At 42.8% G+C, this 16997-nt stretch overlaps 1 protein-coding gene across 11 annotated transcripts in view; it reads right to left on the bottom strand.

The window, feature by feature from the left end:
- The window catches only part of ABI1 (abl interactor 1), an 86094-nt gene that overhangs the window by 34702 nt on the left and 34395 nt on the right, over positions 1-16997 (bottom strand). For all 11 annotated transcript variants that reach the window (XM_088457870.1, XM_088457868.1, XM_088457865.1 and 8 more), the window contains exon 2: positions 8524-8691. In XM_088457870.1, the coding sequence (XP_088313996.1) occupies positions 8524-8691 (168 nt within the window). The remainder of the gene's footprint in view (positions 1-8523; positions 8692-16997) is intronic.

The following is a 16997-nucleotide window of genomic DNA, read 5'->3' on the forward strand; positions in this document are numbered from 1 at the left end:
CAGCGGGGGATGCTGCCAGTGGAGGTGCCGGCGGTGTCAAGCAGCGAGGGATCCGGCCCTGCTTGATTGAAGGGTTGAGCACGGGTTGTTCCCGTGTCACCCTGCAATGTAAACGGCGAGGCCCGGCTCACGATGACGCGTGTCGCGCTGCATGCCGCCTGATTGGCCGGCTTCAGTGGCGCTTAGAGATGACATCTCCAAGCGGCCACTGCAAGCAGCGCCTGCCCGAGCGGCACGAAGCAGCGTACCCCACCTGCTCTCCCTGCCTTCGGACCGCTGCAGGATAAGGTAAGTAGGTCGTGGAGGGGGGGGGGGGGGAATAGGGGGGTGGGAGGGGAAAGAGCGCTGGTCACCTTCGCCGGACAGGTGTGAATGGTGCCGACTCGGGCATAGCCCGGGTCGGCGCCGCAGTGTAAAAGGGGGTTGTCCCGGGTCTGATCCAGGTTGGAAACGTGTTCCAAATCCCGGGTCAGACCCGGGGACTTTGGTGTAAAGGGGTATAAGAGATGAATGATAATGAAAAGGTGTTTTGACACCAACTAAGCTGATCCTAAATAACCATCTCAAATACACAAAAGTATACCCATATACCCCTCCATACCCCCCATGAACAGCCAGATTGCCACTTAGCGGAAAGGTCTAGTCAGGCTATAGATGTAACCTGGTGCCACCAAGATATCTAGGATGTGGCCCATGTAGTCAAAACACTAAAAATCAGTTTGACAGAAAAGAGGAAGAATTAAAAAGAGGGACTTTTAGTAAATAAAATGTGACATTTATAATTTTCCTTCAGAGAAAAAAAAACAAAAACACCACAATTAAAAAAGGGACAGCGAGACATTAAATCCTTAGGATAACACTAGCATTAGCTACACCTCAGGAAGCATCATTGACTGCTGTGGGCAGACTAATAGATTCCTATATCCATTTCCTAGATCTGGAATGTAGATTACCATACAGAAGTTACCTCATGCACCGGCCTAGTTACCAGGCAGCAAATGTACGCCCATTAGTCAGAGAAGACCCGTCTCTGACAATTATGCACACAGCGGCACCATGTGACATTAATAAATAATAACCATATAGGCTTATAATTGCTACAGGCCTACATTCCCATAACACTGGAAGCAAAGACGTAGAAACAGAGCATGCAAGTCTTCACTTAGCAGTTTCATGTAAAAGTGCAATTGCAGATATTGCATATCATATCACAGTTTGCTGCCAGAAAGAACTATATCAAACGGGAACAGCCGTGTGAGCGGCATGTAATTGTGCCACAGGAGCAGCAGAAATATAGTGCTAAATAATCACTCTGTTGTTTCCACACGAGTTCCTCCATCAGTGTGGTGGCACCTTTATACCACTTCTCAGTGTTCTGCTAGATCACTAGTCTCCGATCCCTAGCCTACCTTCACCAATCATCAATGCCGGAGAAATACAAAGTGAGCCTACACTATTCTAAAATATTAACTAAATGAAAGGGGACATGGTGGAAAAAGCCTGGAGAAGTGGAGGACCATGCTGGATTTAATCAGAGATTATTTGGGCGATTTGGTACTTATGATAAATATAAAGTGTTAGAGTCCCTACATGTGTATGGTTTTATAAGAGAGACTCTAGCAGGGTTTTATATTTTGTTTTCAGTTTTACATATAGTGCAAATATGCATATGGTTTGTGTGCTTAATAATCGTTACAATATTTTGTGGCTTGTAGTAAACAGTTTATACACTTATTTACTGCATCTAACTAAAGTAATAACCAAAGAGGGTGATGGTCTTATCGCAGTGCACCCTTGAACAAGAAGGTTTAAAAGATTTTAAAAGTACAACCATGAAAAACGAAGGAGCCAAAAAAACAAAAAAAAAAGACTGCAGGAAACTTCCGAAACAGTGAAATATAGATACAAATACATTTTGGTGCAATTAGGGGATGGATTGAGCGATCAAAAGATCGCCAGATAAAGCTTTCTACGAGTATGGCTATACGTCCTCATACAGCCAGGAGTGCTCACCCTTAGAGAATTATGTGTGCTTCGAGGTTCCCACGCCTCTGTTAGTTCCACCTCAGTGGCCCTTGACATAATAATCACATTTAAAGTCATGTAACTGATCACTTTCATGGCACATTACCAGCCAGAATCTTCTGCACCAGTTTCTTTTATGGAGAACATGTAGGTCTCTGACTACTATTATTAGGTCAGAGCTGATATACTCCCTTAATGTGACAGACAGAACATAAACCAACAGAGACATGATCTCAGTTAGTGGAAGACTATGACGCAACGTCAACTCCCTACAATTTGGGATTCATTAAAAAGCTAAAAAGGAAATCTAAATAATAATAATGTGGCTTTGGCCGGTGAGCGCGGGGAGGGGGGTGTTGTAGTATAAAAGTTAATATATATATATAAAAAAAAATGTTATACTTTCTACACACATTGGTCGCTGATATGCCCAAACATTTTGGATAACGGAATATTCCGTATTTTGGAATATTTGCATATCATAATGAAATATCTTGGGAATAGGACCCCAATATACACACAGAATGCTTTTATGTGTTCTATACACCTTATACACACAGCCTGCAGGTAATTTTATACAATATTTTCAATAATTTTGAGGCTCAAGCAAAGTTTGTGTACATACATGAAATTCATTTATGTTTCATATACACCTTATACACACAGCCTGAAGGTAATTTTATACAATATTTTTAATAATTTGTGCCTTAGACAAAGTTTGTGTACATTGAACCATCAAAAATCAAAAGGTTTCATTATCTCAGTCATGCCAAAATAATTCCGTATTTCGGAATATTTGGATATGGGAGACTAAACCTGCAATAAAAAAAAAAAAAAAATCTATAAAAAAAATGTATGCCCCAGTCAGATGCAGCGGTGGCTGACTTGAGCCACTGACACTTGTAACCCCAGAAAAGCTGCATGCCCCAGTACTGTAAGTGGAGAAGTACAACAAATAGGAGATGTAGTTTGGAAGCCGGCGGTCTAAATGCCAACCGCCGGCTTCCAGACTTTCTCTTCCCGGCGTGGTACTAATGACAGGCTTCAAAAACTCGACGCCTGTCATTAACCAGACACCGGAAGACCGACGCCCGGCATACCGAACGAAGGTAAGCCAGGCGCGGGCAGCCGCAAGTGGGGTGGGAGGGTTAGGTTTAGGGCTCCCAGGAGGAATTAGAGATAGGCACCCCCCTGGGAGGGTTAGGTTTAGGCTAGGGGAAGGGGGGGTTAGGGTTAGGCACCCCCGGGGGACTTCGGTTTAGGCAGCGGGGAAGGGGGGGGGGTTAGGGTTAGGCACCCCTAAAGGAGGGTTAGTGGGTAGAGTTAGGTTAGCGATACTTACCTTAGGGACAATCGGGATTTTCACCCTTGCCGGGCTGCCACTGTCGGGATTGAACCGCCGGCCATGCGTTCGGCTGTAATACCTACTACACCCACAAACAGAATGCCAGGACACACCACTGGTGCTGTGGGATTGGTTTAGAGCAGAGGTTCCAGGTAACCTAGCAGGTGCACAGTTGAAATAATTAGCTCCAACTGTGGACCTTTTAAAATGTGTCAAGCCGCATACACACTTAACAATATCGCTTATGGACCATAGCGTTAAGCGTTTCCCCTGCACTGCCGGGTTCAATGTCGTTAACGACATTGAGCATACACACTGAACGATATTGTTCAGTGACGGCAGCCTCCCTCATCCCCGTACTTGCAGATCCTGACGATATCGGCAGGTTGCCCTGCAAGTACGGGTAATGAAAAACATTGTTAAAGATCTGCGCATCGTTAACAACATCTTGCATACACACTGGATGATATTGCACGCGATGAATGATAACGATATCGTTAATATCATCCAGCTTATCGTCTAGTGTGTATGTGGCTCCAGTTAGCAAGGAAAACACCTGTGCACCTGCTAGATGACCTGGAAAATGGGAACTGTGTTGGGTCCTGAGAACAGAAGACCAAATTGATCAACGAGTGATATTCTTATCACTCGTTACTAATCTTAAAGGATGCTCCAATCAATCAGCTCCTGTCATTTTTCAAAAAACACATGACCGTTAGAAGCAGATTATATGGGAGCACCATAACAAGAATATCGCTCGTTGATCAATCTGGGCCTTAGTTTTAGAACCACTGGTTTAGAGCCTGTGCAGAGAGGACATACAGGTGTGAAGTCATACACCTATTCTATTTTCACCATATGGCACAAGGAGCCTGGTGCGAGTCCCTTGCTGTGCACTTACCTCAATTTAGCATCCAAGTTCGCATATAATGTTTTTGTTTGAAAGGCATTCGTATTTAGTGGCAGATAAAGCATAGCGATGCATGGCGTGGGTCACTTGTATCAGACCTGTATTTTGCCTTTTTACACAGACTGCATACTTGATCAAGTTTGTTACTTTTCCTCACAAATAAAATTGAACGATGCATGGCGCGGGTCACTCGTATCGCAACGGTCTGGTCTTTTTACCATAGATTGGATACTTTATCCTCAATGTTGCTTCTTTGTTCGCTTATAGTGTACTAGGCACACTTAGGATTAGTGCTTTTAGCGGCTAAGTCGTAAAGTCCGGGGCTTGCTAAATGGGGCTATTTGGTGCGATTTGAGGATAGGTGTATGTGAACACACATCTTAAAGCTCAGTCTAGTTTATAGTACATGCCAGCTGTAGTAGGAACCATTCAGCAACTCTAGAACAAATCAACAAAAAACTTCATGCGACAAAGTCACTATAAAATAGAACGCTTCGCGCCTAAAGTGACGGACGATGTTCAATTGTTTGTGCCGTAGGCACCCATTATTTGCGTCCATCGGCACACACATTTGAATGTGGGAGCTGCGGACGTGAACAAACAATTGACCCCACCCCTTTGTGTATAATATATACATTGTGACCAGGTATGGGAGGTTTTTCATGGATTTGCTGTAGTTAATCATTTAAAAACAAAATGGATATACTAAGTACAGAGAAGAATGCCCTATCTATCAGAGACTAACATCTAATGGGTAAACTTGTGCTACTGTTTAGGATAGCTGGGATGGGAGTAATGGACAGTGGTTAATAATGAAGCAGGGACAGAGTAAATAGAAGAACATATTCCTCCGTGTAATAAGGTTGATAATCAGGGAGCATCAGAATGACACGAATTTTGACAGACTCAGAGAGGTGCGAGGCTTTGTAAGTAGCTGTCAGGCCATATATTGGCACCAGGGGCAAATAGATGTGGAACAATTAGAGGAGATCCATAGGTCTCCTGGGCAGTAATGATAGATGCCCTGTAATAGCCACATTATGGGGCTGACAAGCCATGACTGGACAAAGAAAGCTGGTGTTCAATCACGAGATGCCGTTCTCCGACGAGCAGACTTTTGAATAGAGTGAACAGGTGCTGCAGGGCTTGGAGAAGAGGCCCCACAATGAAATACTATACAGTAGAAGAGACAATATTACATGCTTTATTTTATACCCTACCACAAAGACCTTGATTACTTTTTTTGTTTATAGCACTGAACTGGTTAAGCAGCTACAAAAGTTACTTATACAGAAATGTTTCTTCAGGAATTGCAGCTTTAGTGGAGATGTCATACCAGCTGTAATCATTCACATCACACAGAGAACGGAAAATATGTCATATTACAGTTGAAAATTATGTAAATTCTGTTCACTTTCCAAAACTGAAATTATGCAAACGTTAGCAGGTGCTGCTGGGCTTTCGGGATAGGGGATAGTTATACACCTATATTACCCTATAGGAACTCAGCCGCTATCTAGTACTGAAACTATTACTGGAAAAAGAAAAACACAAGTCATTAGGATTTCGAAATAGTTTTTTTTTTTTTTTAACTAGAAATTAAAATAATTGTATTTTAAAAAAGGTATTTATAATGTTATTTAAAGACACAAGGCACATAACGTTTTGTATTAATTAGGCAGAGCAATATGAAGCTATGTTTAGAATGTGTGCTGACTGGATGACCTCACCTCGCCAGGCGATCACAGATTTTAGATCCCACTGGATCTTGGGACGAAATATTACCACCAGTAACAGCCTGTTACTGGCTCAGCCCACTGTGCAATGGGCATGTAACTTGCTGCCACCACCAGGGTCCTATATTGGCACCACGCCTCCCAGGTTCCTATGCTGGCATCTGGAACCGCCTACTTCTGGGTATGTGTGGACATGCTGCTGCAACACTTCCTGGATAGTGTGGGCTAACTTCCACTGGTCCCTCACCATGGACCAGTGTCTGCAGAGTAGCTGGGAGGGGGCTTTAGCTTGGAGACACTGGGCTCAATCCAAAACAGCCGGAGAACGGAACAGCTGTGTGCACTATTCTGTTGGTCACAGAATACAAGTAGATGCGTCGTCAAAAGTCTTTGAAAAAGGAGTCTATGTATCAAAGTTTTTTTTTTCATAAAATACTATGTAGAACCTGTAGTTTCTGCATAATTTTATGAACTGTAGCTATGTACTAATGGCACAATGCAGGAGATGTCACAGAATTCTCCTGCAGAGTGCGAATTAGCGCTACAGATCGCAGTCCCCCTTGTTATCAATGGGGACTACGATCTCTGCCCTATATATCAAACTCCAAAAAGTGAAACTTTTTCGGAGTTTGGCCCCAATAGTTTACACCATCTTCAGATAGTGTAAACTGCTTTAAGCCTATGGAGGCTTAGGAGCAGGAAAGATATTTTCATTTTCTCTCCAGCAGCCTCCGGCCACCAGCGGAAGCTGACACTGTGCGTATGCGCAGTGTCAGGGTCCAAAGGAGAAGTCTTTTACAAAAGACTTTTGCATAATGCCGTGGATATAACTCGCAGTTACCGCAACTGCCGTCACTGCGAGTTCCCCTTTGTACATAGCGGGGATAATATCATTGAAAATGAAAATATCTCCCGCGATATGGTTCCTTAATAAAATAGGCAGTTCCGCAATTATCAGTACAGAGATTCCTATGTCCCGTCGCTAATGGTGCAGGGACCATTCACAGCATACAGATGTTACAGAAGTATTCTCATATCAGAGTCAAAGGATATCTACATTCAGGGCTCACAGGCCCAATTTTTATCCCATTCTTACACACAATACCACAACCAGTAAACCATTTAATGCACAGCACATTAAATATTTACAATACATGGCGTCTAACACCAATAGTTAATTTGAAAATGGCGCCCCCTCAGTACAGTGGCCGCCATCTAGAGACTCGTCCCCGGACACACTATGCATCATCTCTCTATGCACTAGAAGAAAACTTTGGGTGCTGAATAGGTCTCCCCTCTGCCAGTTCACTTGGATGTTACAAAGCCACCCTAGCAAGAAGCGGCATTCTCCGATTTAACTTGTAACAGTCGCACTAAACAGCTTCAGGACCAACTTCCCGGCCAAAGGAAAACAGAAAAACAGGGATTATAATGGTGCATTTGAGATTGCTTTTGGGAAAACACGATCTATAACTGTCTCTTTACAGCTTTGATTTGCTCTCATGCATTATTCTTAAGTGTCTGGACAGGAAACTATTAAAACAATTTCCATGTGAAAATTGTAGAGGTAAAAACAGAAGTCGCCTAATTGGCGGTCTCCATTCTATAATCTGTACTAGTGCTGGCACGGCAGATAAGGCACAAAGTAATATTACATCCCTAATTGAGATAACTGGTTAAACATGTATTTTCTTAAACAATGCACCAACACTTAAAAACAGAAATAGTTGCCTAATAAAAACGCAACAGAATATTCTGTGGCACTATATAAATGCAAGCTAACAAAATCCGATACTTATATAAAAAACAAAAAAGCATTTCTAAATCTCGCTTAAGCTGCATACACACGTAAAGATTTTCTGTCCAACCATCCAACTAGTTGATTGGTTGGAATGAAAATCTGGTAAGGTATGAAAGTAAATGACAATCAGCAATTTGCTCCCAAATGCCGGATAATGGACAAAAGCTGTTTGAACAAATTGTTTAAATCAAACATTTAACAAACTTGTCTGACGACCATTTTAATCTGTTTTCTGGCATTTAGGAGCAAATTGCTGATCATCAGTTACTCCCATATGTTACCAGATTTTCATTCCAACCAATCACCTAGTTGGATGGTTGGACAGAAAATCTTTACGTGTGTACCCAGCTTTAGATGATCACTGGACCCTGACCACCAATGTAAAACTCTACATGGATGGCAAAGAATAAGAGCTGCCGGTCATTTTATTTATGTTCGACATGCAGCTGTCATTAATCAAACAGCCCGTTATTGGGAACTTTTTGTGAAAATGATATAACTGCAGGGTCATTCAACAGGTTTTACTGACAGGAGCCCTGAGATAAAGTTATGATTAGTTTTACTCCCCACCAGTATAAGTCAAACAGCTTCTGTCCTCCTGATAAGCTCCTAATACCTGCGAGATAATCCGGACAGGTTTCGTCATGCCCTTCCTCCCACTCCCCTGTACAGAGAAGCCGGAGCCGAGATGGGATGATGACCTTACCTGGGAGATGTGATTGATGGAGGATTCCATCCTCCGCAGCTGGGAAGCCTGGATGTCCAGCAGCTGGAGCACATTGTTGGCCAATGCATTGATCTGGTAGGCGACGCTGGCCAAGGACTGGGTCGTGTAGGCCTTGGTCTCCTCTAGCGCTTTCCTCTTGTCTGGCGCCTGCAGGAGGGAACAAGGCAACTTTAAAGTATGTCTAATGCTACAATCACAACTTTCAAATTCAGAGTGCAAGTCAATGAATCCAATTTCCCCACACATAGTATAACCCGTGTCTGTGTCTGCTTTTCAAAGAGATATTTACTGGATTGCATTTAAAAAAAGAAGTTTACAATATTCTTGTTGACTTTGGCTGAACATGGGAACGGTACCGATCACCTGCACAATTACAGCACATAGACAATCAGAGAAGCAGGAAGCAGTTGGCGAGGTCCCTGGGAAGAATTAATTCATACCTACTATTAAAATGATAAGGATCAAAATGCTCCTCACAGCTAGCTAAATGCTTCTATCGGTATTTCTCCCTGTATAACATAAGAGGGGAAGAAGCCGATATCACTATACCTAGGAGAGAACATATCAGGGAGTATCTTCATTCAGTTCAAGTAACCAGACTAATTAATGGGAGGGGTATTCATGAAAACTTGGAGAGAGATAAAATATTGAGAAAGTACCAGCCAATCAGCTTCTGTCACTTTACAGGTTGTGTTTGAGGACCAACAGTTAGGAGCAGACTGGTTGGTACTTCATCTTACAGTTTTCTCTCTCTCCAAGCTTTCATGAATACCCCCCCTGAGCAGAAACATTACACATACACATTTAACTCACAATAAAAGACCTAGTAGCAAAGTCAATGAATGGGGAAGGGGGGGGGGTTGGAGAAGATGTACGGCCAGATGGGTTTTCGGTCACATTTTATATTGGGACACTTAAAGTTTTTTGGGGAAAGTGGGCTCTCAGTAGCCTCTGCAGGAGCGTGCATATAATTAGCCTCACTGCGCACCGGAAGGTTAGCAATTTCTGAGTAAGGTCAGAGCTTGTGAAAGTGTGCGCGAGGCTGCGATGGTGCTCGATGTTACCGAAGGTTTCGCAATCATGGTAAAGCCGGCATCCGTATGTTGTGCTGCAATGGCATAGCGATAGCAGTGGATTAGTTTATGATCGCAGTGGGACTGCGTGTGCAATCGCTATTGCAATCGCATCAGCGATCCTTTCTGAATCAGGCCCATAAACCGTACCAGAAAGGATCATCGCATTCCCTTTTATTTTCATCATATTAGAACTCTGCAAATATATTAGGGAACAAAAAGTAGAGAACCTACAAATGGCAAGTTACGCTCATGAATAGCTTTCTTCCCATGATCCAGAACCTCATTACTCACCATGCTTTGTGAATGCAACACTACTGGAGAGCTCTAAAGGCTCATACACACTAGACGATGTGCTGCATGAACGATATTGGGAAAAGATTTCTCTTGTGCTTTCTGTAGTGCAGGACAAACGATATTGGTGTACACACTGAAAGATAGTTTTAAAAGCTATTTCAGTGAAGTCATCCTGCCACATCTCTGACCAGGCAATTCTTGACGATATCGTCAGATTGGCCTGCATGTATGGACGACAAAAGACATCGTTAGCGACCCGCGGGATCGCGCATCGTTCACTGCATATACACCGAACTATATATCATTGAACGAGATTGTTATCGTCCATAAAAATAGTCTAGTGTGTATGTAGTTTATGGTTCGTACACACAGTACGATCAGTCAGCAATAACGTTATCGCTGACCGATTGTCATGCACTTTACCCATGTGCTGGATGATAGTTATCGTTCATTCCGCACACCACCACCGACGGGCCAGCGCCCAACGATCACGGGTCCCTATGTAACCTGGTCGATATCGATGCGGTTGGCCTGTATGCACGGACATTGGTCGATATCGTTATTTATCGGCCATACGTGCCCACACATCGCTGGTCGTTTGTGGGTTGGTAGGCCCCAAAATATGAACGATCTGAACGATAACGATATGGTCGATATTCATATTGTGCATTTTTATCATACAGTGTGTACACACCATTAATGGTTGCTTTTTTGGGGGGCACTCTTGATGCTCATTAGTTTCACTGATTGGCTCCGAGTGCCTTTAGACTGGCTTAGGCGCGTAAGCCCTGTGCATTCGGGCTCGACGAGTGTGATAACCGGGCCCAATCGGAGAAACAATTGAATAGGTCCGTTGGATGCCCATCACTAATGGGCACCCAGAAAACAGATAGATTTCCCCCCCCCTTGGACAAGCAACATAAAGAACTATATAATTTCTCCTGTGGTTGGGACTTCACAAAGCCCTATAAGCTCTAAGGCAAATCCATTTAGTAGAAACCCCGAGTACACCATGCACGCTTACAATTATGGGGACTCTGCAATCCCTGGTCAACTGGTGCCCATCACACAGAACTCCACCGTGACATCAGAGGATACAGGTGCATATGCTACTATGCTACACTGCTGCTGGTGAAGTGCCTCAGTCATAACTCCGGTACCTTTGCCCATCCTCTAGTCCCACAAACATTTTCTTTAATATAGCCAAATCTTTATCTTCAGTAGACTTCAAACCCCTAAATGCAATGAAATGAAGTTCCTTGTACATTAAGGAGCTGTATTAGTGTAACACATACAAACACAGACATACACAATTGCCAAGTTCTAGAAGTAAATCATAATATAAATCTCAGCTATATAGATCTTGTCAATATTCCCGGTGTAATCAGAGTACCCAGTCCTTTCTCAGAAAGCTATGTACTATGTTCCCAGGACAATACAACCAGTTGTGACTATATTGCCAGGATTATCTGGTTATTGCTCAGGATCTAACCTACAGTACATGTACATTTAGCAGACTCATGTTCCCCTGTTCTCTTAACCAAAGGAATGTGCAAATACACACAATACTAAATGGTATAACCTTGCATGACTTGCATACTTCAAATACCTTTAAATCAGAGTAGTGACATCAACCCTTACACTGCCAGAGGGACATAGCAGGTTAACCCTTTATATCCAAACACTTCTGAAACAATTCCGCAAACTTTAGGTTTTGTGTAGTTACATCTTTACCCACAAATTACAGTGCAAGACAGGTGAGCGCGGCGTACACACACTTCTGTTCTAGATACAATACATAACGCCATCTAAAAACCAGGTAAATAGAAATGACTGGGGACTTAATTCAGTCACAACAAATATGTGCAACGATGTGAAGACGCTGTATGCAGCCGATAAACATCTTACAGAAAATATGATGACTCTCTCAAATGCATCTACTGGTATAAAGGAGCACGGGGTGATGCAGTATAGAAATGTACAAGCAATTAGTCTCCACCAAGTATAATAAATGATTTAGGGAACTATAAATTGGAATAAAATTGCTGCCGAGCTATAGGAATGTCACCTTTTGCACTTCCAGTAATGGAGAGCGGGAATGAGGAGACAGAGAGAACACTAAATCCATTACATGAAACTACCATTCCCCAAAACCGTACATGGGTATATTATATACATGTATAAATCTATATGTCAGAGTGAAGCTTTGCTTAATTGTCTTATAAATAAAACCAACATATATTAATCAATTATCACCGATTATTATTGCCATGGAGGGGAAGACAAGGGAGACGTAGTCCCATCGTGGCTTAGGACCAAAACTTGCTGGGATGTGTAGTTCCACAGCAGCTGGAGGCCACATGTTGCTTAACTCTGTATTAGATTTCAAAAATCTGTGTATAATATTTTTTACATAGTCGTCTTACTGAAAAGGGGTTTGAAAATAAAGATCAAGTAATCCCTAATTAATCATACCTTTAAAAGAGCCCTAAATTGCCTCTACAGAAAGATGCACCGGGTTGACATTGCGTTTACATTTACAATGAATAGGAGGGCGAATAATATATATATATATATATATATATATATATATATATATATATATGTACAGGAGTATGAGTAAGTAGGGACAACACAGCATCACAGCATGGGTAAAAATGAGCCCCATGTACAGTGGAAGAGCAGGTTCAGGCTGAGATACCCACGTTATAGGCTCAGTGTTTTACGGGGGGAGGCGAGAGTTAACAATTCTTGCTTTCATCATTCAGCTGTCTTTATACAAGAGACACCAGGCACATTTGTATGCAGACTGCATAATATTTCACTTAACTATGCTATTCCACAAGCCCTGCTTAGAATACGGCCTTTAATCTCCATCTTATTTATCATTGCCAACAAATCACCATTTTCACACACCGGGTGAGCCAACAGACCAACAGCAGACTACCCACAGGTCTACATCTCCCGGCATTAAGCAGGTTTACCGAATCCAAATGAATCCTGGAGAACACTCCAAACACTATGCAGCAAAGGATAAGAAAACGATATACTGTATTAGGATAAATGCAACAGGCTTATTGCTGGGTACACACTGGCCGATCAATTGATCGGCCAATATATCTGCCGGCCGTCGGCCAGTGTGTACAGACGATATGTCTGTGAACCGCGTCGTTCACAGACCTATCGCATTGCCTGTGCTGCACAGCCAATGGACAGATATGTCTGCAGACATATCGGTCTATCAGCAAGTGTGTACGGGCGGTCTGCAGACATATCTGTATGGACAAGTGTGTACAGGGGTCTGCAGACATATCTGTATCGGCAAGTGTGTTCAGGGGTCTGCAGACATATCTGTATCGGCAAGTGTGTACGGGCGGTCTGCAGACATATCTGTATCGGCAAGTGTGTACGGGCGGTCTGCAGACATATCTGTATCGGCAAGTGTGTACGGGCGGTCTGCAGACCGTCCGTGCACAAACAGCGGCAGCCGCAGGGAGGGGGGTGGCCCCAACCTGCCTCCAAGCCAATGGGACCCGCGGCTGCTGGATAGATGATGGCCGTTCAGTGAGCATGAATGCCCAGCTAAATATATATCTGCAGATCACTTGATCTGCAGTATATCTTTCAGGTGTGTACGCGACTTATGGCAGACAAGGTAATTAAATGAAAATGTGCATAATGTCATGGACAACCTTCCCTCAGGCAAATAGAATACTCTTCAAATTCCTGTTACATTTTCCCTACATAACCCAAATAAAGTAAAGATACATTTTCGATAATATGATACCCACAGAATGCCCTATGTGCACATAATGACTGTATGGCATTTCCGGTGTAACAGATGCAGAGTATACTGTATAATTTAATCTGGTCATAAAGGTTAAAGGGAGTTTTTGAAAAGAGAAAAACAAACAAAAACATGTTTTCTTAAGATTTCCTAGTTGCCGCGCATGGAAAGATCTGAAAAATTACAGAACATTAAGGTTTATTGGAGCACGCACCAGTTATCCAAATCTGACTGTATGGTGATCAGGCCGAACGTGGATGCACCAGCAGCACCTTTGGTGGTGGTCATCAAATGGCGAGAGACCACTAGACCATAGGTAGGGGTTCAAATGCGCAATTCACATGTGTGCGTACGGTGCAACGTCACAGAATGTAAAATAATCATTTCCGTATACACTGTGATACAGGTATATTTCTCTATAGCCCATTGTAAACATTACATGGGAACGGGCTTAGATAAAAAAAAAAATAATTCCAAATATACACATACAGGCTTTAAACAAAAAGTATGGTGGTCGCTCACATCAACTTAATGACATTGCACAGGTGCTTGTAAAGGACGGGGTTTACACTGAGCTACAGAAAAAAAGGGATTTTCCCTCCAGCACACTGCAGCAAAATCAACAAAAATACTTGAATCCTACATGATAATAGAAATTCAGAGGTATTGGTTTACATACACTTGCAAATATATGAATAAGCGCTGGGCCAACGTCAAGGCTCCTCTATACCAGCGTCCCTAACATTATGGGGTTCACGTCCGAGATGCGTCCCTTGGCATTAATTGAGACAGTATGAAATATTTCTGCTTTCTTATTAAATTAAAAATATTAAAAATGTTCAAAAAGGAAAAAATAAGCCCCAGAGCTGTTAATTATGCGCATGCTGACACTGGTATTCTCTGTTAGCTAGGAACATTTCATTCCATAAATAGTGAAGAAAGATATTCTGAGAACCATTTGTGAGCAAGTGGCAGGCGCTTCCTGGGATATGCTGTAACACAATGATAACTTCCAACAGCAGCAGCGGAGGCGTTGGGGAAGAATAGAAACTTGCAGAGGCTTTATAGGAAGGTTTCACTCAGGAGGGGGGGGGGGGGGGGGGTTGCAATCCCTTTAGTGTTTGTTCTGGTTTTGAATGACTCAGAAGTGGGTACAATTTCTTTTTTGATACATTGAACTTTGACAAATAAGGCATTAGATATACGACAATACATACTGTTTTATAATAATGCTTCTCCGCTTTCAAATTGTGATTTGAATGATTTTTTTTTTTGTTATAGACTGTAGGAGTCACCAATGCTGTTGCTGCGCGTGGTCATTAAAAACTCCTTAAAGCAGTGGTGGTCAGTAAGTAGCCCGACCAGCTGCTGTGGGACTACACATACCAGCAACTCCCGTCTGAGTTTTGCTATCAGGGCATGCCAAAACTTTGGCAGGCATGCTGGGATATGTAGTTCAACAGCAGTCCACTCCTGCCTTATAGGTAGACTCAGACACCCCCTGTGTATCTATAAGTGTGTCTTATCAAATGATACTGTGCATTAGTGAACTTAATAATGCACACAAAACAAAGAGTAGTGTTTCTTCTTTAATAAATATGCCCACCAAATTCTCCTCTCCAGCAGTAGCTTTGTTAGGAGGGAGGCGCGTCTCTAAACAGGCTGAGACTGACATCCTGGCAAACTTGATGTGCAGTAATTCACAGTGCATAATATTCATGCGTTTGCCCAGAAGGACAGGGTCAGGGACATCACAGCAATTGAAGGCCTGCTGAATCAGCTTTTTGACCTACATGAGATCCCATCTGGACACTGCCCTAAAAGGACTTTAAGTAAGACATTTTTTTTTTCCAATGGAAGCCAGGTCCAACATTGTCGGACACTCACGTTTTAGATTTTTTACAGGATGCAGAATTACAAAACTTCCACAACACTAGTGGGTTTATTGCAAATTCTAAAAAGGGAAAGTGATGTTATTTTCCATAGCAACCAATAAAATTCTAGCTATTATTTCCTAGAATGTAATAGATAAATGAGAGCTAGAAAGTGATTGGCTGCTATAGGCATCACTTTTTATTAAATATACCTCCAAATAGGTTTATGTTTAAGTTTTATGTTCATCTCTCATTCATTTTCCATTTAACAGACTGCAGGCTAGTTGGCTACGTACCTGCTCTCTCTGGCCATGTACTGAAATGTGTATTTATTGGGTATAGGTTTATTTTTATTCACCTTTTTATTGAAAGTTTTCGCTTTACAAATTTGAAAAGGGTAAAAAAAAAAAAAGTACAAGGTATGGTCAACATTGTTGAAGTTGCCTTCAATATATTGTAAATATATGAAAGTGTCATATGAGAACATTAAAACAAGAGATATGGTAAGAACTTACCTTTGTTATCTCTGTTTCTACGAAGTCCATAGGGTCCCACAGGGTTGACCTTGGGGTTATAGCTGGAACAGGATCCATGGGCACCACACAGTTAAGCTTTTAGCTCCCAGGATGCACTTGGGTCCTCCTCTATACCCCGCCCCCGAGCCACAGGCACCTCAGTTGGTAAGCAGCCTAGGCCGGAGGAGAATATGGAACAGAGAGAAGGAAGACTGGAACACACAAGAAACCATAATCACAGCAATAGGAGACGGAAAACCGGTGACCAGCCACACAGCCCATTTGAAGCCAGGTGCGTCAGGGCGGGCGCCCTGTGGACCCTATGGACTTCGTAGAAACAGAGATAACAAAGGTAAGTTCTTACCATATCTCTTGTTTTCTACTTCAGGGTCCATAGGGGGTCCACAGGGTTGACCTTGGGGATGTCCCAAAGCAGTTCAACTAAGGGCGGGGACGCTCCTGTGCTGAAAGGAGCACCCGGCGCCCAAAGGAAGCATCCTGAGAGGCAAAGGTGTCAAACGCATAGAACCTCAAAAACGTTTGAATAGAAGACCAAGTGGCCGCCTTACACAGCTGAACAGCAGAAGCGCCACGTCTAGCAGCCCAAGAGGGACCCACAGAACGAGTGGAATGAGCCTTAACAGAGGCTGGCACAGGTAAACCCTCTTGTGCATAAGCCTCACAAATAACGGAACGAAGCCAACGGGCTAACGTTTGTTTGTTGGCAGGCCAACCCCTCTTGTGAAAACCAAAGAGGATAAACAAGGAATCAGACTTCCTAACCGAAGCCGTCCGGTCTACATAAATTCTAAGCGCCCGGACCACATCTAAGGAAGTCTCACCAGCTGAAAGATCAGGGGACTGAAAAGCTGGCACAACAAGTTCCTGATTAATATGGAACTTCGAG

This window comes from Taudactylus pleione, unplaced genomic scaffold (assembly GCF_031769625.1).
Source record: "Taudactylus pleione unplaced genomic scaffold, aTauple2 ptg000788l, whole genome shotgun sequence".
Taxonomy (NCBI): Eukaryota; Metazoa; Chordata; class Amphibia; order Anura; family Myobatrachidae; genus Taudactylus; species Taudactylus pleione.